This window comes from Coregonus clupeaformis, chromosome 30, assembly GCF_020615455.1.
Source record: "Coregonus clupeaformis isolate EN_2021a chromosome 30, ASM2061545v1, whole genome shotgun sequence".
NCBI classification, from domain to species: domain Eukaryota; kingdom Metazoa; phylum Chordata; class Actinopteri; order Salmoniformes; family Salmonidae; genus Coregonus; species Coregonus clupeaformis.
This window is the reverse complement of record NC_059221.1, coordinates 53,502,704-53,520,300: the sequence shown is the minus strand read 5'-3', so window position 1 is coordinate 53,520,300 and position 17,597 is coordinate 53,502,704. Positions and strand designations below refer to the sequence as shown.

At 44.3% G+C, this 17,597-nt stretch overlaps 1 protein-coding gene across 2 annotated transcripts in view; it reads left to right on the top strand.

Moving 5' to 3' along the window:
- LOC121533158 (protein kinase C alpha type) overlaps positions 1-17,597 on the top strand; it is a 215,110-nt gene that overhangs the window by 74,713 nt on the left and 122,800 nt on the right. For both annotated transcript variants that reach the window (XM_045209673.1, XM_041838963.2), the window contains exon 3: positions 1,267-1,349. In XM_045209673.1, coding sequence (XP_045065608.1) covers positions 1,267-1,349 — 83 coding nt within the window. The remainder of the gene's footprint in view (positions 1-1,266; positions 1,350-17,597) is intronic.

Below are 17,597 nucleotides of genomic sequence, written 5' to 3'. Positions count from 1 at the left end.
ACGCAACATGCAACAATTTCAACGATTTTACTGAGTTACAGTTCATATAAGGAAATCCATTTCACATGACTGGCCAGAGGCGCAGCCATGGGTGGGCCTGTGAGGGCATAGGCCCACCCACTGGAGAGCTAGACTCAGCCAATCAGAATTAGTTTTTCCCAACAAAAGGGATTTATTACAGACAGACATACTCCCCAGTTTCATCAGCTGTCCGGGCGGCTGGTCTCAGACGATCCCACAGGTGAAGAAGCCAGATGTGGAGGTCCAGGGCTGATGTGGTTACACGTGATCTGTGGTTGTGAGGCCGGTTGGACGTACTGCCAAATTCTCTAAAATGATGTTGGAGGTGGCTTATGGTAGAGAAAGGAACATTACATTCTCTGGCAACAGCTTTGGTGTACATTCCTGCAGTCAGCATGCCCTCAAAACTTGAGACATATTTGGTGTTGTGTTGTGTGATAAAACTGCACATTTTAGAGTGGAATTTTATTGTCCCCTGTGTAATGATCATGCTGTTTAATCCGTTTCTTGATATGCCACACGCCAGGTGGATGGATTATCTTGGCAAAGGAGACATGCTCACTAACAGGGATGTAAACAAATTTGTGTACAAAATTTGAGAGAAATAAGCTTTTTGTACGAATGAAAAATGTCTGGGATCTTTTATTTCAGCTCATGAAACATGGGACCAACACTTTACATGTTGCGTTTATATTTTTGTTCAGTATACTATAGTTCGGAGAGAAGGAAAGAGATAGACGGAGACAAAAGGTGTAGCTACAATTCTGAGAGCTCTATAGGCACAGCCAGCAACCTGTAGTCATGCTAAAAGGCAGAGCCATCAGAGACTATCTATTATTCAAGCAGCCAATACACTCAGCTCCACCACCACTATTATCCCCCAGTGTCTGAGCTCAGCTCTGTTTCCAATGTGGTGTTAGTGTAGCCACACACTGGGTGTACTCAATGAGGCTGTGAGAATGCAGAGCTCTGTGCCGTGCCGTTGTGTGTGTTTGTGTGCGCCCGTAAGGCCTACGAGACAGTGAAGAGTTAGCGATACAGTACAGTACTTTGGCTGCCGTAGGCTGTATAAGCCATCTGGAGAGATGATTAGCCAGACATAGTTTTTTCCCCCTCTGCTCTTAGTGGTGTCTGGTGGATGTCTTGCAAGACTTCAGGCTAATTTAGATCTGCCAAAGCTATGATACAGTAAAACAAATCAAGTTGACTCACTCTCTCTTCATCTCTCTCTCTCTCCCTCTGCAGTTTGCTGTTTCGTGGTCCACAAGAGGTGCCATGAGTTTGTCACGTTCTCCTGCCCCGGGGCGGATAAGGGTCCCGACACAGACGTAAGTAGTCGTACCCCACCCTCTACCCCTCTACCACTCAAGTTCTCACAGCCTCTCCACTCTTAGGGTCCCTAAGCTTCTGTCACTGTACCCCTGCCAAAAGGCACCCCTAGTGAAAGGGGGCACCGCCAAGGCACATCTCTTCTAAGACTGCGTCCCAATTGGCACCCTATTACCATATAGTGTATAGCTATATTGGTATAGGGTGCCATTTGGGACGCAGGCTAAGTATATGGTTACTCTCAAAGTGACATCCTTGCAGGATGGACCATACGTCCTTGTCTCTATGACCAGGGATGAGCATTAAGGAAGAAGAATGAGTCTGCTCCTTGTCTGACAGGGGATAATTGTATGTGGAGGCCCAGAGCTGTAGTATCATACATCACCTTGCTCTGTGTATTGGGAGGCCAGTCAGGCTAGTCTTTTTGGCTTGAAGTTGTAGGAATTTAATTTCTGCAGAGTTCTTTGGTTTGGTATCATAAAGGAGTTGGCTCTGTACTCTACTTTCAAACACATGACAAGAACTTTCCATTTAAAACGGTGCATTTTGAAAACAAAAATGACCACCTGGTCCCTCTCTGTTTTAGTGCGTTTTTCTCTCAATTTGATGCCTAATGAACGCAACCGGTCACTTCTAGTTCAGTGACTTTGGACACGTCTGCTTTAATCTCTCACTCTGGCAGGAGGTCGGATAATGAACAGTGTGTCCAGGACAGGGCTCTCTGGATGAATCATACCAGCTGATGGCCAGCTTACCTCGTTTTACCTCAGTATGCCTCATTTTATCTAATTTTACCTCATTTTATCTTCTGAAGGGTCACTTTGTCCCAGTCATTATGTCACTCGAGGACACATCCAGGTCCACTCCAAAGCAGGAGGCACAAAAGTTGTGTTTACAATCACTACCAGCCACTCAGAAGTCTGCAGTCATTCACTCGCTGTTAAGAGCTGGGACATTGGGAGATCCCCCATGATTAAGACCTTTTGACTGGCCCCAGTAGTCTAACTAAATTACAACCCACACCAGTGTCATATTAAATTTCACTTTCAGCATCTGTGTTTAATTATTTAGTGCATAAATCTCTCCTGAATAAATCGTACTTGGATCTCCATAGCAATGGATGAAGAGTGACTCCTAGTACTTTTCTCTGTGGGAGTGTGTCCTCCCAGCACATTAGGTGTGAAGATACATTAGCCTGGCCTAGAAGCACAGCTCTCTCTGGCTGCATCCCAAAACACACCCTATTCCCTATATAGTGCACTAGTTTTGACCAGAGACCTGGTTCAAAGTATTGCACTATATAGGGAATATGATGCCATTTGGGACAACTTATTTCTCCCTCTCATGGCGTTCTCAGCGTGGCCCTGTAACTAGAGATATGTCAGTGTGCCATTCAAGCTCCTCAACCAGCCGCTGCCTTTAATAGAACGCCCTGCGGATGACACACAAGCTCTAAAGGAAATAGAATGTGCTAAGGCACATGTGTCAAACTCATTCCACGGAGGGCCGAGTGTCTGCAGGTTTTCTCTCCTCCCTTGTACTTGATTAATGAATTAAGGTCACTAATTAGTAAGGAACTCCCCTCACTTGGTTGTGTAGGTCTTAATTGAAAGGAAAAACCAAAAACCAGCAGACACTATGCCAGTGTTTCCCAAACTCGGTCCTCAGGATCCCAAGAGGTGCATGTTTTGCCCTAACACAGCTGATTCAAATTATCAAAGCTTGAGGATAAATTGATTATTTGAATAATCTGTGGAGTGCTAGGGCCAAAACCAAAACGTGCAGCTTTGGGGTCCCGAGGACCGAGTTTGGGAAACCCTGCACTAAGCCCTCCATGGAATGAGTTTGACACCCCTGTACTAAGGGATTCTCTTCACTAGGGGGGCTTAGAGGGGTTATCATGAGAAGGGTAACTCCCCATTTTGTCAGCATTACAAATACAGTGAGGGAAAAAAGTATTTGATCCCCTGCTGATTTTGTACGTTTGCCCACTGACAAAGAAATGATCAGTCTATAATTTTAATGGTAGGTTTATTTGAACAGTGAGAGACAGAATAACAACAAAAAAATCCAGAAAAACGCATGTCAAAAATGTTATAAATTGATTTGCATTTTAATGAGGGAAGTAAGTATTTGACCCCCTCTCAATCAGAAAGATTTCTGGCTCCCAGGTGTCTTTTATACAGGTAACGAGCTGAGATTAGGAGCACACTCTTAAAGGGAGTGCTCCTAATCTCAGTTTGTTACCTGTATAAAAGACACCTGTCCACAGAAGCAATCAATCAATCAGATTCCAAACTCTCCACCATGGCCAAGACCAAAGAGCTCTCCAAGGATGTCAGGGCCAAGATTGTAGACCTACACAAGGCTGGAATGGGCTACAAGACCATCGCCAAGCAGCTTGGTGAGAAGGTGACAACAGTTGGTGTGATTATTCGCAAATAATAGAAACACAAAATAACTGTCAATCACCCTCGGCCTGGGGCTCCATGCAAGATCTCACCTCGTGGAGTTGCAATGATCATGAGAACGGTGAGGAATCAGCCCAGAACTACACGGGAGGGTCTTGTCAATGATCTCAAGGCAGCTGGGACCATAGTCACCAAGAAAACAATTGGTAACACACTACGCCCCTGAAGGACTGAAATCCTGCAGCGCCCGCAAGGACCTCCTGCTTATGAAAGCACATATACAGGCCCGTCTGAAGTTTGCCAATGAACATCTGAATGATTCAGAGGAGAACTGGGTGAAAGTGTTGTCGTCAGATGAGACCAAAATCGAGCTCTTTGGCATCAACTCAACTCGCCGTGTTTGGAGGAGGAGGAATGCTGCCTATGACCCCAAGAACACCATCCCCCACCGTCAAACATGGAGGTGGAAACATTATGCTTTGGGGGTGTTTTTCTGCTAAGGGGACAGGACAACTTCACCGCATCAAAGGGACGATGGACGGGGCCATGTACCGTCAAATCTTGGGTGAGAACCTCCTTCCCTCAGCCAGGGCATTGAAAATGGGTCGTGGGTGGGTATTCCAGCATGACAATGACCCAAAACACACGGCCAAGGCAACAAAGGAGTGGCTCAAGAAGAAGCACATTAAGGTCCTGGAGTGGCCTAGCCAGTCTCCAGACCTTAATCCCATAGAAAATCTGTGGAGGGAGCTGAAGGTTCGAGTTGCCAAACATCAGCCTCGAAACCTTAATGACTTGGAGAAGATCTGCAAAGAGGAGTGGGACAAAATCCCTCCTGAGATGTGTGCAAACCTGGTGGCCAACTACAAGAAACGTCTGACCTCTGTGATTGCCAACAAGGGTTTTGCCACCAAGTACTAAGTCATGTTTTGCAGAGGGGTCAAATACTTATTTCCCTCATTAAAATGCAAATCAATTTATAACATTTTTGACATGCGTTTTTCTGGATTTTTTTGTTGTTATTCTGTCTCTCACTGTTCAAATAAACCTACCATTAAAATTATAGACTGATCATGTCTTTGTCAGTGGGCAAACGTACAAAATCAGCAGAGGATCAAATACTTTTTTCCCTCACTGTATATGTTCATGTCAATTATAGTAATCCACTTTATAGATTTATTAGGGTAGAAGTTGTCACTAGGCACAGATCTAGGACCAGCTTACCAACCCCCAAACTTAAACTTGTGAAGATTGTAGACTGACCTTAGATCTAGGGTAACTGCATCCTATCACATATGTTATTAGCAAATTGGTAATCTGTGGCCACATTTCTCAGCACACAGTAACTGATTGAGTTACATAATGTAAGAAAAGCACTGTTCTCACTGAAATGTGTCTGGTTCATGGGCTTACAGAATGCATCCAAACAAAAAGTGTGCGTTGTTTTATTGAGTCTGCTAATGTAGCCATAATGACTTCCGTGAGCCAACGTTAGCCTTGTGAAATACTCGCATCTTAATAATTTAGCCCATTCCACATGGGATATGCCTCCCAAATGGAACCCTATTGCCTATTTAGTACACTACTTTTGAACAGGGCCCATTAGTGCACTATATAGGGAATAGGGTACCATTTGGGACGCAGAAGGTTGTACAATGCAGGGGGATATTGGAGGTTGCAATGCAGGATATTTGCTCACCACAAGGAGCTATTGCTCTGTGAATTGCCCAAATGGGATAGATTCACTGCAGATGTTAGCTCTATGTGCAGTTGCCCTTAGCAACCTAATTGCTAGGTGGGCAGAATCCAAAATAAAGGGGGAATACTAGGAGCATAAACCATGGTTGTGTCCCAAATGGCACCCTATTGCCTATATTGTGCACTACTTTCCATAGGACTCTGGTCAAAAGTAGTGCACCAAATAGGGAATGGGGTGCCATTTGAGACGCAACCCCTGACTCTGTCTGACTTAGGGCACTTCAGCAATATGGAAAAGCAAACACATACTGAAGAATATGTTCCTAAAGCAAAGTGTACTGTAAAGGTCTAATGAAAAACGATTGTGCTCACGTCAAGTAATCTCCGAAGTCAGCCCTTTCCAGTTGAGCTACAGTGAGGGAAAAAGTATTTGATCCCCTGCTGATTTTGTACGTTTGCCCACTGACAAAGAAATGATCAGTCTATAATTTTAATGGTAGGTTTATTTGAACAGTGAGAGACAGAATAACAACAACAAAATCCAGAAAAACGCATGTCAAATGGAAGAAACACAAAATAACTGTCAATCTCCCTCGGCCTGGAGCTCCATGCAAGATCTCACCTCGTGGAGTTGCAATGATCATGAGAACAGTGAGGAATCAGCCCAGAACTACACGGGAGGATCTTGTCAATGATCTCAAGGCAGCTGGGACCATAGTCACCAAGAAAACAATTGGTAACACACTACGCCGTGAAGGACTGAAATCATGCAGCGCCCGCAAGGTCCCCCTGCTCAAGAAAGCACCTATACAGGGCCGTCTGAAGTTTGCCAATGAACATCTGAATGATTCAGAGGAGAACTGGGTGAAAGTGTGGTCAGATGAGACCAAAATCAAGCTCTTTGGCATCAACTCAACTCGCCATGTTTGGAGGAGGAAGAATGCTGCCTATGACCCCAAGAACACCATCCCCACTGTCAAACATGGAGGTGTAAACATTATGCTTCGGGGGTGTTTTTCTGCTAAGGGGACAGGACAACTTCACCGCATCAAAGGGACGATGGACGGGGCCATGTACCGTCAAATCTTGGGTGAGAACCTCCTTCCCTCAGCCAGGGCATTGAAAATGGGTCGTGGATGGGTATTCCAGCATGTCAATGACCCAAAACACACGGCCAAGGCAACAAAGGAGTGGCTCAAGAAGAAGCACATTAAGGTCCTGGAGTGGCCTAGCCAGTCTCCAGACCTTAATCCCATAGAACATCTGTGGAGGGAGCTGAAGGGTTAAGTTCCCAAACGTCAGCCTCGAATCCTTAATGACTTGGAGAAGATCTGCAAAGAGGAGTGGAACAAAATCCCTCCTGAGATGTGTGCAAACCTGTTGGCCAACTACAAGAAACGTCTGACCTCTGTGATTGCCAACAAGGGTTTTGCCACCAAGTACTAAGTCATGTTTTGCAGAGGGGTCAAATACTTATTTCCCTCATTAAAATACAAATCAATTTATAACATTTTTGACATGTGTTTTTCTGGATTTTTTTGTTGTTATTCTGTCTCTCACTGTTCAAGTAAACATACCATTAAAATTATAGACTGATCATGTCTTTGTCAGTGGGCAAACGTACAAAATCAGCAGGGGATCAAATACTTTTTTCCCTCACTGTATAGGGCCATGTTTTTCCGGAGGCATGATGCGGATCAATTAGCTAGATTAGTGCGATTAACTGCTTAAAAATGGTTTCATTTGGCCACTCTGCTCTTTGTTGTGAACAGAGATGCTTGGCTAGTATTTGTAGTGTTGTGTAGTGTTTTGCAGAACAAGCATGGTTAATAGGTAGGGCTGGAAATTGCCAGGAACCTCACAATACGATATTATCACGATACTTAGTTGGCGATATGTATTGCGATTCTCACGATTCTATATGTATTGCGATTCGATACTGTGATTTTTTTCGATGTTCCAAACATATTGCTCACTATATGTCTGCTGCAGAGGGACAAGAGCGCCATGAGAAAATGAGTTTTTATCAGTCATGGAAATAAAAGTGTTGAAAACAGCTATGAAGGAAAAATACTGGAGTTTTGATGCAGGTACAGGCAACTAGCACAAAAATAACATTGCGATATTGTCAAAGCGATACGATATATCGTCAGAAATAATATCCCGATGTAACTGTATGCATTTTTCCCCCATTACTATTAATAATGCATGGACTTCCTGGTCCCCCTACAGGGCCATGGAGATGAAACACAGAGCTCTGAAGTGTGTGTGAACCTTCTGCTGTGGATGCACTGATTGACTGCCACATATATATATATACACACACACAACATATCACCCTCAAACCCTTAGGACATAGAGGAATATACACTAGATTCCCTTGTCTGCTCTGGTTTGAGCAGAAGTTGACCTGAGGGTGACATGGTTCTCTGTGCTCAGAGACAGTGGGGGAAATAAGAGTCATTAACTTTCAGCCTGAACTCTCTGCCTTAAAGAGACTCAGGCTGCATTCCTAATGACACCCTATTCCTTACATAGTGTACTACTTTTGGGGCCCATAGGCTGCGTTTACTCAGGCAGACCAATTCTGATCTTTTTTTCACTGATTGATATTTTGACCGATCAGATGTGAAAATATCTGATATGATTGGTCGAAAGACCAATTAGTGGGAAAGAAAATCTGAATTGGGCTGCCTGTGTAAACGCAGCCATTGAGTCTGTGTAAACGCAGCCATCGTGCACTATATAAGGAATAGGTTGTCATTTGGGATGTAGCCTTAGCCTGAGAGAGCCAGTGGCTGAGTCATGAAGGACCCCTCCTGCCTCCCTCCCCAGTCTATTAACCCACGAGCCTGAGTAGGCCCTGCCGCATGCCTGACGGTAAATGTAGCCTGCTAGCCGCCAATGTCTCTATGATGTAATCATGCCAGTCTCTGGCATACTCCAACCCTCCTCTCCCCCTCTCCCCCTTTTCACCCCTCGCCCCCTATGGAGTCGAATACCAGCGTGTGCTCTCAGTAGCACATGCCCCTGCGCTTGCATGCCAGACCACAGGAGGTTGGTGGCACCTTAATTGGGGAGGGCGGGCTTGTGGTAATGGCTGGAGCGGAATGGGTGGAATGGTATCAATTAAAAACAAAGACATGGTTTCCATATGTTAGATGCCGTTCCATTTGCTCCTTTCCAGCCATTGTGAGCCGTCCTCCCCTCAGCCGCCTCCAAAGAGAACATGGCTCACGCGCCGTGCGCTGGAAATTCGAAGCGACATTTTTGTGCTTAGCACACTGTTTTTATCTCGTTTTTTTAGTGTTGACATGTACAGCGGAGCGGAGGGTGCTGCTGTCCCTGCTTCTTTAGCCAAATGAAAACCGACTTCCTCTCTCCTCCCTTTCTCTTTCTCTCTCCCGCGCTCTCTGTTTATCTCCTCTCTCCCCTCTCCCCTCTCCCCTCTCCCCTCTCTTTCTTTCTTTCTTTCTTTCGTTCTTTCTTCTTTCTTTCGTTCTTTCGTTTCTTTCTTTCTTTCTTTCTTTCTTTCTTTCTTTCTTTCTTTCTTTCTTTCTTTCTTTCTTTCTTTCTTTCTTTCTTTCTTTCTTTCTTTCTTTCTTTCTTTCTTTCTTTCTTTCTTTCTTTCTTTCTTTCTTTCTTTCTTTCTTTCTTTCTTTCTTTCTTTCTTTCTTTCTTTCTCACACACAAACACACACACACAGACACTCTCCCCCTCTTCTCTCTGTCTCTCTCTCTCTCTCTTTATTTATTTATTTCTCTCTTTCTTACTCTCTCTATCGCTCTCTCAGCACAGTCATTGGAGCCTGCACTGCTCCGCTGGAGCTTCTGATAACTGTCACATAGAATTGCATTCATGAATGAGACCCAGGCTAACTAGACTACAGCAGCCCCAATTCAATGTGGCTAAGGAAGTTTGTGGGGGGGGGGGGGTCAACAAGCTTAATAAATGCAATGTTGTTAATGAGGTTGCTTTAATGAGCCTCTTGTTTGAATCATTTATAATAAGTACAAATCATTTTTTATAATATTTGCTTCCCAAATGGCACCCTATTCCCTGTATAGTGCACTGCTTTTGACCAGGGGCTCTGTTCAAAAGTAGTGCACTATATAGGAAATAGGGTGCCATTTTGGGCACCACCAATGCCTCAATGCACAGGATGCGAGGCTGCATGCCTCTTTGTCCCTCCCACACAAATGAATGGTGCCAGATCATTGAGTCTGAATGGCTAATGAGGTTCATCATACCACACAGAGCTAATTATTATGATCCTCTGTCATGCAGGCTACTTGATCAAAGAACACTAAATGAAAGAGAGACATTGAATGAACATGAGATATTACTCATTACTACCATCTACTGATGTGAAAAGAATGATGCCGTCTGTGGTTAGAATATAACCTAATATCAGTCATCATAGTTGTCATATACATGTATATATGGAGTGATCTGGTTTTCAATTCCTGTATGTACAATGTTGGTAATAGATTACTTGTGAATGTGATTACTTGAAAAACAATGTTATTGACCTAATGCTTATTTTCTCAATATACAAATAAAGCAGTGACCCCTTTCAGTGTTTCCTCTAGGATTCTTTCAGCAGCAATGGCAGAGTTTTATATATGAAAACAATATGGGACAATTTTGATGTGTTTGTCACACATTTGTGGGGCCTTAACTACGTTTGTATAAGACCAGTATAAATAACTTCAGTGGCGGCCACGATTTAGCCTAATGTCAGTCAGCATCGTTGTCATATATGCATATAGGGGAAACACTGCTTAAGGAGAGATCCCTTATTTCTCTTGCACTGCATTTCTGTATGTTTAGGCCTCTCTAGGGACTAACTTTTATGTATGAAGAGTTTCATTCCAAAACGCTGTATATACATTTTCTGAAATGTTGGTAAACTAGCTTTAATTGCCTTTTAAACTCTGAGCGGTTTTATGGGCCGATGGTCATTGTAAAGCAATGCATTTACTTCTCCATCCTTCTCCATTCAATGACAAACATGTATTTGCTTAAATGGAAGAAGTTTGTAACCACCAAGACTCTTCCTAGAGCTGGCCACCCGGCCAAACTGAGCAATCGGGGGAGAAGGGCCTTGGTCAGGGAGGTGACCAAGAACCCAATGGTCACTCTGAATGAGCTCCAGAGTTCCTCTGTGGAGATTGGAGAACCTTCCAGAAGGACAACCCTCTCTGGAGCACTCCACCAATCAGGCCTTTATGGTAGAGTGGCCAGACGGAAGACATTCCTCAGTAAAAGGCACATGACAGCCCGCTTGGAGTTTGCCAAAAGTCACCTAAAGGACTCAGACCATTAGAAACAAGATTCTCTGGTCTGATGAAACCAAGATTGAACTCTTTGGCCTGAATGCCAAGCGTCACATCTGGAAGAAACCTGGCACCATCCCTACGGTGAAGAATAGTAGTGGCAGCATCATGCTGTGGGGATGTTTTTCAGCAGCAGGGACTGGGAGACTAGTCAGGCTCGAGAGAAAGATGAACGGAGCAAAGTACAGAGAGATCCTTGATGAAAACCTACTCCAGAGCGCTCAGGACCTCAGACTGGGGCGAAGGTTCACCTTCCAACAGGACAAAGACCCTAAGCACACAGCCAAAACAACGCAGGAGTGGCTTCGGGACAAGTCTCTGAATGTCCTTGAGTGGCCCAGTCAGAGGCCGGACTTGAACCTGATCGAACATCTCTGGAGAGACCTCAAAATGGCTGTGCAGCGACGCTCCACATCCAACCTGACAGAGCTTGAGAGGATCTGCAGAGAATAATGGGAGGAACTCCCCAAATACAGGTGTGCCAAGTACTGAGTAAAGGGTCTGAATACTTATGTAATTGTAATATTTCAGTTTTTAATTTGTAATACATTTGCAAAGTGTTCTAAAAACCTGTTTTTGCTTTGTCATTATGGGGTATTGTGTGAAGATTGATGAGGAACAACAACAATTTAATCAATTTTAGAATAAGGTTTTAACTTAACAAAATGTGGAAAAAGTCAAAAGGTCTGAATACTTTCCCGAATGTACCCATTAGCAATCGTTTTTGATGAAAAAACACAGAGGTTAATTTTTTTTCTCCAAATAAACTCTTCATATGTTGTTGAATGTGTGGCTCAGTTGGTAGAGCATGGCGCTAGCGGGTTCGATTCCCACGTGGGACCAGTACAGAAAATGTATGCACTCACTACTGTAAGTCTCTCTGGATAAGAGTGTCTGCTAAATGACTATTATGTAAAACTTAAATATTTCCATAGGCTTTTAAATATTGTATATGGAAACACTCATGGCTGTTTAGTCATACATTTTCCTTTACTTAGTGAGAGTGAAATATGAAGTCATAAAAGCACAACTCATTCCTTCTCTAACAGTTTTATTGGAACAGGAATGAATCATGTAAAGCCTGTAGCAGAAGTATGAAATTAATCATCTAGATTGTGTTGTACTGTATATATGTGTATTATTTACATTAAGCATATTGCGCCCTTCGACCTGCCAGAAGTTGTTCTTCAATCACAGGTCCTAGAGACCCACAGGGCGTTTGAGCAGGGCAGGCTTTTATTCCAGCCCAGCACTAACACACTCCATCACCTCATCACCAAGACCTTGAATAGTCGAATCAGGTGCATTGGCACAGGGCTAGCACAAAAACCTGCACACCCTGTGGTTCTCTAGGACCAGGACTGAAGAACTGTGGGTTCCAACAACTGACCAGTCGGATGAGAAGAGAATAAGATAATAAAATGAAAAAAAAATAATATGGTAGAGCATGGAGCTTGCAACGCCAGAATAGAGGGTTCGATTCCCGGGACCACCCATACCCAAGTCGCTTTGGATGAAAGTGTCTGCTAAAAAGTATATTATTATTATTATTTTTTTATTATTATTATTATTATTATTATTATAAATAAGAAGAGATGTGTGTGTGTGTGGTGAAGAGATGAGAAGAGGGTGTGTGTGGTGTTCCCATGCCCCCGTGTAAGCCAGGGGACAAGTTGTAAAAACAGAACAGAGAGTTTATTCTGTCTCGTAAATGTTTATTATGGACTTTGGCCCTGCATCCAAGGATGCCTCAAAACTATCTCTCCAACTTTTCGCAATGGCTAATTAGGTTTCATTACAAATAATTAAACACAACCAGACCTAGTGAACATGTTGTCTACTTAAATATTTAGAATGTTTTTGCTTTGCCTGGGGAAAGGGCCACTTCACATAATGCCTGTCAATGAGTCTGGCAGCACATGTTTTAGGATAGTACCATAGTGAGCTGCAGTATGTTACCCACTTGTTAGCACTTCTTAGCACTTGTTCAATAGCAATAAGCCTCAATACCTCATAATACGACTGTGATTGATGATAAAGAGCTATAACAGTGTTTTGATAAGGGTATAAAGCGTTTATCGTAGTCCAAAACATGTACACTTACGCACTGCAGTGTTCTAGAAAATTGGACCGTTGGCTTTCATACTTTTTGAATTCTCAGCGCAGCACATTCAACACATTCAAATGAATTGAGGACGCGTACCGGCGACGCGTTGGTTGGGAATTGTGGGGAGGTGTGCGTTCGGGCTGTACATCCCCGTAGCTATGTCACAATGGGATACCAGACTATCGCGTCCTAGAGTCTTTGGATTATGATTTACGCGTGAGGCTCACAGTCTAAATAACCTACAACTCAGTCCCAGTGAGCAAAACTGGTTGAAAGATGTCATTACAACCTGTTTACAACCACAACTTGTTGTCATCTACAACCAGTTGTCCACTGGGTATAACCTACTTCCCAGTGTTTTGACTCAAACTCAATGATTCCAAACAGTGATTAACTATAACTGGAGAGCTTGTTTATTAACATGGCTGCTGAACTCATGTAAGCTTTAACAAAGGCAAGTAGACCAACACATTGGCGATCGTACCAAAACTGTGGATCTTATTTTCACAAGCAAGCTATGTGCCAAGACCTCAAGTGCCATGTCATATAAGAAAATATTCCTCCTAGATATGTGAGTGGTCCGCCCCTATATGCACCTATACGAAGAGAACCACTGCACCAAATGGCGCTCCCTTAGAGTACATAGCTGGGTGCATCTCAACAGCCTTAATTGGCTTCCTTTCCTCGTCTTATTTCCTTCAGCTGCACTAATGTGGAACATTTGTTGTTCTGGTGAAAATATGCTAGATAGACTTCACCTATTCTCTGGGCTCAGATGGAGGCGAGGAAGCCACTTCAGACTAGTGAGATGCGTCATCCTCCCAGTGTCCTGAGTCATGGTGCTGTGATGGTCTCGCTCCAGACCACTGCGTTTGTGCCTCACTGCTGAGAGTGTTGCCCTGGGCCCCACTGCCCGAGCCTGAACCTAATTGGGTGCATCCATGCTACATTGATTTGATTAAAGTCCCCCGTCCCGTCCCCCTCCATGCACTCAGACATGCACGGATGCACAGAGACACAGACACAGACTCAAACGCACATGGCGCACATTCTCACACATACACACAAGCTGAACACTGACGTGCACAGATGCACACACACACACACTAACACTTTTTCTCTCTCACTTACACACACTCCTCTATCCTCCCTCTTTAGTGAGGCTTGGGCGGATCTTGAGGATGTGGCTAATGTATGTGGGGTCTGGCTGTCCTGTACTGCCTGGGATTCCCCTTAGTGTATCAGAGCAGGTAGACCCCTGTGGTAATGGAGCAGATTAGCTCTGGGATAAGAGACAAAAGCACACACTCACACTTAAGTGAGCAAACACACACACACACACACACACACACATTCACTTAAGCAAGCAAATATACGCACACACACGTAGACACACAGCCAAAATGACCCTTTGAAGTCTGTAATGCAGTATCACTCCTCTCTCCTCTCCTCTGTTTACCAGTGAGTTAGAAGAGCGTGGCGGCAGGACCAGAGCAGGACTTGGTGAAGGGAAGGGTCCCCTAGGTTCTGTTTACCAACAGCTCCTCCAACTCCTAATGAGCACTAATGGACCTTGAGTCCATCTCTCTAATGGCCTGTGACATGCCTGTCTGAGAGAAGATTTGGGTCTGCATCCCAAATGGCACCTTATTCCGTCAAAAGTAGTGCATACTTGGTTTCTGGAGCTGTGGTGAGTTCTGTGGATGCTAGGCTACACCGTAAAGCACTGAAGCACTTCTCGATGGAACACCCCCTGAGGGAAGGGGCTATGGATGGGTCTGCTGGCATGAAGTGTATCCCCCTTGTGTCTGGTTCCTGGAGATGTCAGCGGCGCTGCAGACCTTTTAAAGCAGGTTCAGTTTTTTATTCTGGGCTGGCTGGTGTCTTGGTTCCCACTGATCACACACACTTGTTTATGCACGCACGCACACACCCAGTGGGGCACCGCTGGGACTTTTGACCCCACCCACACTTACTTGGGCATCATAATTGAACATTGCTGGAAGAGCAGAGTCGTGCATTGATCAACCGTGGGTGCAGCAGCACTCTTTTGTTTATCCTCATAATGGAGCGAAAGTGCTCTCAGAGCTCATCTCTCACTTTCTCTTTACTTTACTTTGCTGAAGGCCAACCTTGAAGAAACACAGCTAGAAGGTGTAGAGAGAACGAGATAATTACAGAAAGAAGAGAATAAGAGAAGGTGTGAGGAGGGGGGACAATAGACGTTATGCAAGAGATGACATCAAGCCCCCCCTCCTTCTTCCTTCCATCCTTAGGTCAGAGCGTCATGCTCAGCCGGGGAAAGTGTTGTCTGGACAGTGTCAGCGTCATGCCCATGCTGTGCCCACATGGCAGCAGTGAGCGATGCCCAGTGTTTTTTTTGTTGTTTTTTTACACGTGCACCAACTCAGCTCTGTCACCATTGCCACAGGGGGGTGGTCTCATTCATAACACACCCTAGGGAGCTGTGTTGTCATAACCTCATTGTAGTCACACAATCTGTCGCCTAATCAGACCCTTCCATAACCCCCCTGGCCAAGATTTAGCTCGCTGAGGTTCTTATTTAGGGCAGGGCTGAATAAAATAGAGTTCAACTAAGGTAATTCACTTCAATGGATGAAAGTAAAAGTGTCATAAATAACTTTTTTTATCCACATAATACACACAAGTCCTCATAAGACACACAAGTCCTCATAAGACACACAAGTCCTCATAAGACACTCAAGTCCTCATAAGAAACTCAAGTCCTCATAAAGCACATAAGTCCTCTTAAGTATTTGTATTTGTATTTATTATGAATCTTCCTGGAGTCCACACTCTCTACCAGGGACTTTTCTCACCTCAGAGCAGAAACCCTGGTGTCTAACCTCATCACCTACACAATATGGTGGAGTACACCACCCATGGCAAAATACACACTTCAGAGAGTGCAGCAGTTCAGAAGCTGCATAGAGAAAGAGATGATAGGATGAATTGCGCTACACAGGTCAGTGCTAGGGGCATCCAGACCTTTTTCTTCTTTCTCTCTTTTTCTCCCTGGTTTCCTAGCATCGTCTAGCTTTGATGAGTTCAACCTGTTTCTTTTCTCACTCTCTCTCTCTCTCCGTCATTATCTCTCTGTCTGTATCTGTGGGTTCAGCAGTGGGTGTCAGAGCTGGACCAGAGGATCTGAGACTCATCTTTCTCGGCAGCATCTGGCAGGCTCTCAGGGCCAACTGTAATTATCCGTAATCATGGTAGCGGTGTTTAGAAACATATTATATTCTTATTTACAATAAAATTGACTCCAAAATGAAACAATACATTAGGGGTGTGCCGAGTAGTCAGACAAAACGAGTGTGGCTCAGTTGGTAGAGCATGGCGCTTGCAATGCCAGGGTTGTGCGTTCGATTCCGACGGGGGACCAGTATGAAAATGTATGCACTCACTACTGTAAGTCGCTCTGGATAAGAGCGTCTGCTAAATGACTAAAATGTAAGTGTAAAGTGTAAAATGGGCCATTTTCAGGATACGATTATGATCAGAGTATTTTTGGTAATTATCTGTGATCGGGAAACTATTCATTTTCGGGTGCCAGCGTCTTTCTCATGTCAGTCAGTCAAGCAACTCCTCGATCACACCTGCAGCGTCATTTAACTTTTGACTACTTTATTTATTTGAATCAATATTCTCTGGCGAGCCTTCTCCCAGAGCGTCACAAGTATTACTAATGGTTGTGTTCCAAATGGCACCCTGTTTCCTATAGTGCACTAGTTTTGACCAGGACCCATAGGGCTCTGGTCAAAAGTAGTGCACTCCATAGGGAATAGGGTGCCATTTGGGACTCATGTAATGACTAACAGAGGGAATGATGGAATGGCTCTTGGCCCAGAATGAAAACACTGGAGAGATGCTGGTGCCCCAGGAGTGCCCTCTTATAAAAGGGAAATCAATCCGAAACTGCTACGAAATTCTACAACATATCTGTGTTGACTGATGATTAACCTTTGATGATATCCAACTTGACTTGCTAGTGGAGCAAAGGGCCTCGATGATGATGGTAATTGACCTTTGTTTGGAGTATGAAAAATCTGATAGGTATAGGATAGCAGGCAGGCTCGGGGTCAGGGCAGGCAGAATGGTAGGGCAGGCGGGCTCAGGGTCAGGGCAGGCAGAAATGGTTGGAACCAGGAGGACTAGAAAACAGGGACTAGAGAAAACAGGAGTACGGAAAAACACGCTGGTAGGCTTGACGAGACAAGACGAACTGGCAACAGACAAACAGAAAACGCAGGTATAAACACACAGGGGATAATGGGGGAAGATGGGAGACACCTGGTGGGGGGTGGAGACAATCACAAAGACAGGTTAAACAGATCAGGGTGTGAAAATAGAGCGGGAGAAATAGAGGTAGAGTAAGAGGCGGCTGGGATGACGTTCATGGAGAGAGAGGGGGATGAAGAGATTGCAAAATGTGAAACAGAGGAAGAAAAAAGGGCAGTGAGGGAGAAACCGAGTCATACTGTAATAACGCTTTAAATGCTCATGACCAATGTTCCTCCGGGACTGCCACACAGAAGAAATATCAGCCCAGAGAAACACGAGATTGAATTTCACTGAACTTTCTAGAGTTTTCCACGTTAGTTAACACTATAAACGTTTCCCTTTACTGTGAGAATTGTAATCAAATCAACGCAATATTAGCCACTTTC